General features: G+C 40.8%; 1 protein-coding gene across 3 annotated transcripts in view; it reads left to right on the plus strand.

Moving 5' to 3' along the window:
- The window catches only part of Mak (male germ cell-associated kinase), a 58,394-nt gene extending 52,460 nt beyond the window's left edge, over positions 1 to 5,934 (plus strand). For all 3 annotated transcript variants that reach the window (XM_005398831.2, XM_005398832.2, XM_005398833.2), the window contains one exon: positions 5,525 to 5,934. In XM_005398831.2, the coding sequence (XP_005398888.1) occupies positions 5,525 to 5,679 (155 nt within the window). In that variant the 3' untranslated portion in view covers positions 5,680 to 5,934. The remainder of the gene's footprint in view (positions 1 to 5,524) is intronic.
- Positions 5,935 to 7,011: the final 1,077 nt, after the last annotated feature.

Raw genomic sequence — 7,011 nt, forward strand, 5'->3', positions numbered from 1 at the left:
CACTGGTGATGTATAAGTAGTTTTAGCTTATCAGTTATTCACGTAACAATGTTCCAGTAATTTTAAAGTTTTTATAAAAATTTAGCAGTAAAATATATGAATAAAATAAGCCTTCTGATTAGAAGTTTGGGATCCAGGAAAGGTTAGCGTTTAAGGGTGCTGTTTTATCACCCATAATTATCCTACTATAAAGCGAAGTTTCTTGCCAAACACAATGCCACACACCTGTAATCCCAGCTGCTGAGAAGGCCGAGGCAGGAAGATCACAAGTCCTAGGCTAGCCTGGGCAACATGGCTAGACACTGACTCAAAAGAAATTCTTAATTCTAGAAACTACACTTTGATTTTCAAAAGGAAATTAGATCTCTATATGTGTTGTTCCATGAAGCTACAGTTTTATAGGATTCATAATTCTCAATATATTTTCCACAGCGATACTGTGCTTAAATATTGCTTTGCTGTAACTGTCAGAGTCTTGGCCTAGTCCCAGTTTTTGAAACGAGTGGATGGCAAATGGCTTAAATAAAAGAGATAAGTGGTATGATTTTAGGGCTCCAGGAGGATCAAAACCCTCTAATGGAATTCAAGATGCCCCGGGGGTTGAGACAAAGAACTTCTCTAGGTGGCACCCTGCTCTCCAGCATACAAGTGCAGTGTGGTATTACCAAAATCCCCCCAGAGGGTGTCAGTCTAACCTCCTCCACCCAGCTATATGGAACACAGTTGCAAAATAAACACAGAGAGAAAGTTCTGCAGTTGAGGAGCTCTGGGATGACCAGTGTTCTCTGTGGAACAAAGGGCTGGGCGTCCAAAAGCTCATGGCTTTTATTGGTTTCAGTCAGAGAGGTGGGTGAGGGTCACAGCAGAGTGCTAGGGAAGAGAAACTTTGCAGGAATGGCTGTGAGGAGAAACAGCAACTTTGTACCAGGCAGAGGCCTCCAGTTAGCAATGCAACAGACAGCTTGGTGCATGCAAGGCTGGCACCTTTACTGCCAGGAAGCTATAATTCTGTCTGAGTGCCATGGCCTCACCTGAGATGTTACCTCATGCTTTAGCCCTAGAATCTTACAGGCTCTTGCTTCCCCATTCCAGCCATCCGCAGGGTGGGCAGTTCTCACCCGAATTTGCAATGACATGTCTCAGCCAGACTCCGTCACATTCTTTTGGCCAATTAAGGGAACATGTGTTTCAATATAGCCAGCCCTGCGTATCTCAGTGAATAGGGTTGACGGAGAGGTCAGAGAAAGACTGAGGCTTCGTTTCTCAGGAACGTATACCTTGGAGGTGTTCCATATGGTATGAGAGTCTGACCCTGTGGGTGCTCACTGACTTTGAACCAAGAATCTGTCGTGGTCATTTTACAAAATGTTGCCCGTCTTAATGTGAAGTATTGGAAATATCAACAGCATCAGAATAAAAATTTGAAATAATGGCTCATCTAACATATGCTATATACAAGAAACAGTTTAACATGAAAAGAAATTCATAGCTTAAAAATCAAAGGCGGAAAGCAATATTCCATGCAACAAGAACCCCAAAACAGGGCTGGGGATTTAGCTCAGTGGCACAGCGCCTGCCTGGCAAGCGCGAGGTCGTGAGTTTGATTCCCAGTACCGGAAAAAAAAAAAAGAACCCCAAAACAAGCAAGAGTAGCTATCCTATCCTCAAAGCAAATTTTAAGCCAAAGCTGATCAAAAGAGTCAAAGAAGGATATCACATATTGGTTAACAGAACTGTTCGACAGGAATAGATAACAATTACAAGCATGCATGCCCAAACTATGGTGCACCCACCTTCATAAAACAAACTCATATGGACATAAAAGGATCAAATAAACATCAATATCATTATACTGAGGGATCACAACACCCCATCATCACAGACAGACAAAACAACTAAACAAAAAAAATCAACAAAGAAACATCAGACTTGAAACAAACCTTTGAACAAATGAACTTAATAGATATAGACACAGTGTTCCAACATCCTACAAAATACACTTTCTTTTTGGCCACACATGGTACTTTCTCCAAAACAGACCACGTACTAGCTAATAAAGCATGTCTAAGTGAATGCAGTGAATCAGAATTTTACCGTGCATATTATTAGATCACAGAGCAGTGAAACTAGAAATCAATACCAAAAGAAACTACAAAACTACAAAAGCATGGAAGTTACATAGACTCTTGAATAATCAATGGGTCACAGAGAAAATTCAGGAAGAAATAAGATAGTTCCTAGAATTAAATGATAATGCCACTACCACATACAAGAACCTGTGGGACACAATGAAAGCAGTCCCACGAAGGAAGTTTATAGCTATAAAAGTCCACTTCAGAAAAATAGAATGAACAGAAATAACCTAATGATACATATCAAGGTCTTAGAAAAACAAGAACAGTCCAAAGAGCTTGAACAAGGAAGGAAATTATAAAGATCAGAGCAAACGTAAGTGAAATGGAGACTACAAAAAGAATGACAAAAGAGCTGGTTCTTTAACAGAATAAACAAAACAAACCTTTAGCTAGTCTTATCAAAACAAAGATACAAATTAATACACTTAGAGATGAAAAAGGTGAAATCACAACAGACACTCCCAAAATCCAGAAAATTATTACCCACCACAGTGGGACCTCAGAGTTGGCCAAAATTTTGTTTTTGTTTGCAAACTTATATCAGGTGACAAACAGAACCAGAGCCATCTTTCCCCCACAGACAGACATGATTGTCTTTCCCAAATCATAGACCAAATTAAGTTTTGAATCATGGTGCCACTGTACTTCACAAACATATCTGCTAAACAGTTGGAGAACTCAGAAGAAATGGAGAGATGCCTAGATACAAGTGAACTGCCAAAGCTAAATCAAAAAGACTTACAAATCCTGAACAATCCAGTAACATGCAATGAAATTGAAGCAGGAATGTAAAAAACTACCAACTAAGAAAAGCCCAGGATCTGATGGATTCACAGCCAAGTTCTACAGGAACTTCAGGGAAGATCTAATACCAATACTCCTCAAACTTTCTAATGAAATCGAGAGCAAAGGAGGATTTCCAAAATCATTCTTGAAAGCTAATGTCATCCTGATTCCCAAAACCAGACGAGGATCCAACCAAAACAGAGAACTATTGGCCAATTTCTCTAATGAACATAGATGCAAAATCCTCAATAAGATACTGGCAAACAATGCAACAAATCACCAAAAAGATCATATACCATGACCAAGTAGACTTCATCCTGGGAATGCAAGGATGGTTCAACACGTACAAATAATAAATGTAACTTACATAAACAGAAGCAAGAACAAAAATCACACGATCATCTCAATAGCTGCAGGAAAAGCCTTTGACAAAATCCAACACCCATTTATGATGTTAAAAAAACATGAATAAGTATAGAAAGTCTTTATCTCAACACGATAAAAGCCATTTATGACCAACCTACAGCTAACATCATATTAAATGGGGAAGAACTTAAAGCCCTCCAAAATGAGGAAGAAGAAAGGATGTCCGCTATCACGACATGTGGATATCCACATGCAGAAGATTCAATTTAGATGCATATCCCTCAGCATGTGCTAAAATCAAAATAGACAAAAGATCTAAATTTTAAACAGAAGCACTTAATCTGCTGGAAGATAAAACGGGTACAGCTCTTGAGGACATAGATATAGGCAAGGACTTTCTGAACAAAACCCCAATAGCATGAGAAATAACACCGAGAATCAACAAACGGGATTAATGTTAAATTGAAAAGCTTCTGCACAGCAAAGGAAACAGCCAACAGAGAAAAGAGACAATCTGCAGAATGGGAGAGAAAGTGTTGCCAGCTCTTCCATGGACAGAGGACTAACATCAAGAATATATAAAGAAGTGAAAAAATTAGAAACTCCCAAAATAAAAGACCCAATGAAAGCGTGGGCAATGGAAATGAGCAGACATTTCTCAGAAAAAATACAGATGGCCAACAAATAAATGAAAAAAAAAAATGCTTGTCATCACTGGTCTCTAGAGAAATGCAAAATTAAAACTACACTGAGATACCATTTTATGCCAGAAAGAAAGGCTGTCATCAGAACATCTAAAAATAACAAATGCTGGCAAGGTAAGGGGAAAAGGAACCCTTCTACATTGTTGGTGGGAATGTAAACCAGTACAGCCACTGTGGAAATCAGTGTGGAGATTGCTCAAAAAACTAAAAACAAAAATTCTATCCGACCCTTTTATTCCTTTTCTAGGTATCTTCCCAAGGAGTTAAAATCATATTACAGGGATACAAGGCACACCCACGTTTACAGAAGCACAGTTTATCATAGCTAGATCTTGGAAACAGAGTACATGTCCATCAACAGGTGAACGGATAAGGAAAATGTTGTACTTACACACGGAGTACCACACTGCCATAAAGACAGATAAACTTGGGGCCTTTCTAGGTAAAAGGATGCACCTTGAGAACATAATACTAAGTGAAATAAATCAGACACACAGGCTTAAATATCACATAGAGATACATCTTGTATGAAAAACAAAATGTAAACATACAGGGGCTGGGGATTTAGCTCAGCAGCACAGCGCCTGCCTGGCAAGCGCAAGGTTCCCGGTACGGGATACACACACACACACACACACACACACACACACACACACACAAAGAACAAACTAGGAGAGATAAATACAAAGTAGAGAGATTCAAATACTTCCCAAAAATACATATTTTGTTGTTTCAAAAATACTTTTAGATGCTAGTTTGTTTTATTCACACTGCTAGTTTATCTTAGATTGTTTTAAGAGGAAGTTCTGTGTTATGATGTCTGCCTTTTGTAAGAATCTTCTTGATTTATATCTTGCACTCTAAGAAACTACTTTGAAAATGATAGTATATTAACTATTGTTATTCTCTTATTTTACAGTGAAATTTTGTTTTACATTTTCATAAAATAAAAACGAAATATGGGCTCATAAGCTGCTGATAATTCTAGTTTGTGTCAACATAATACTACCCTAGAATTTTTGCTTAAAAAAAGAAAAGCCAGTCAGAGTGATATATACCTGTAACCTCAGCACTCAGGAGGCTGAGGCAGGGGGATCACTTTGAGTTCAAGGTCAGCCTAGGCAGCTACGTAGTGAGGTCAAGGCCAGCCTGAACTACAGAGAGAGATCCTGTCTCAAAAAAACAAAAATAGGCATAGTGGTGCACACCTATAATCCCAGCACTCTGGGAGGCTGAGGCAGGATGGTAAATTTGAACCTAGCCTAGGCAAAGTAGTTACTTATGGAGACCCTGTCTCAATACAAAAAATTATTTAAAAAGAGCTGGGGAGGTAGCTCAGTGTAAAGACCCTGGTTCAATCCCAGTACTGCAAAAACAAAAACATTAAGAAATTTTTGAAACAAACTTCAAAGGCCACTGAATTAAATCTTCTACAGATAAATTCAAATTCCCTCCATGAAATAAGAGGATGAATTAGTTTATTTCTGATCACCAGATAAGTACGATTCTAATTCTGATTCTGACTTCTTTCAGAATTCACCTGGAGCACCAAAGCCGGTCAGGGGCCGTTTTCAGGAGCCACATACAGCCCCAGCACCAAAACCCTTCCCGTCGTGACAGGCGCCCAGCCGGTGCCCTCAGTGCCCGGGAGGACGGACTGGGTGGCTAAGTATGGAGGCCACCGCTAGGCCAGCACCTTGCCAGGAGGACCGTGGCCTCTGTGGAGAGTGAGCTCGGCCCCTGGCCCCGGGCGGCGTCCACGCTTGTCCACGTCCACCGAGCGCCAGGGGAAATACGCAGCACCGATCACCTCAAAGAGCACAGATCACCTCCTATTTTCTTTCTTCCCTAGAAATGAAACGCATTTTCCCAGCATCGTGGCCCGCAGTGCTGAGATACGGGTAGGACTTTACAAAGTATTGAATAAACTATTTGCCAAAGTATCAAGTATTTGATCGCCCACTTCATAGGTAGTAAGTACAGTAAGCAGCTTTATTTAAAAAGCCTCCAGAAAGTAAGTGTTGAGACTGTTTTCATCTGTTGCATCCTGGCCCAAACTGTTGAATGTTTCCTCGCGGAGCAGTGATGGCGGGGACGCCTGTCGCCTGTCCCCTCTCCTGTCTCCTGTGGGCTGCAGGCTCGGGGCCTCCTGAGCCCAGGCCCTGCTCCACCACTGTGGTGATGCCAGAGAGGCTCTCACTGGCATTCGTTTTTCTACTCAAAAACTGTGAGATCAGTGGCAACCCTGGCCTTGAGCAGACTCACCTTTCTTAGAAATGCATTTATCTGTAACGTAGACAAGAACAAAATGAGGCCACCGGATTTTACCGCAGCTGTGACTGCACGGGGACTGTCAAACCAGTGGCTTCTCGGCTTCAGTACTAAGCAGTCACATGGTTAAGGAAGCTCTGGAAACGAGCTGGATGCTTGTTCACCCGACTCAGGAAATCCTTTGTATCCGTGTTCCCGCCACACACCAAGTGACAAAGATGACACGTGCCAGCTGCACCCCAAAGCAACTCCCTGCTGCTGAGGCTGTGACCCCCAGTTCTGCTCCCGGAGCACAGGCCTTCGGCTGCCTCCGTGGTGGGTTTTTGAAAAAATTTGAGTACATCTTGTTCCTTAGTTTTACTCCTACATTCATATTTAAAAGAGAGATTTGGAACGTAGGACTATTTTATCTTACTGACTGGGCCTTAGTACTGTGTATTCTTTTTGAAGAACAGTAATGTTACCAGCTGTGATGCTGTTATGCATTTAATGACCTAGTAACAAATGCTGATGTGATCAGTGTCATCTTGCGGGCATTATCCGCAGGAACGCCGTAAAATAACTCTACTACACTCGGTCGTGTGCACAGAAAGTTCAGCTGTTCAGATTCACATGTTGAAAATCTCAAGAGTAATTTATCCTTGCAGCCGTGGGATATAAATATTTGTACAGTTTTAATTTCTCAAAGCTTATAATTCTTTTTGTGTTTGAGGAAAACTGTGAATATTTAAATAAATATGGCTAACTCA

The sequence above is a fragment of the Chinchilla lanigera genome, unplaced genomic scaffold, assembly GCF_000276665.1.
Source record: "Chinchilla lanigera isolate Chin_1 unplaced genomic scaffold, ChiLan1.0 scaffold00064, whole genome shotgun sequence".
Taxonomy (NCBI): domain Eukaryota; kingdom Metazoa; phylum Chordata; class Mammalia; order Rodentia; family Chinchillidae; genus Chinchilla; species Chinchilla lanigera.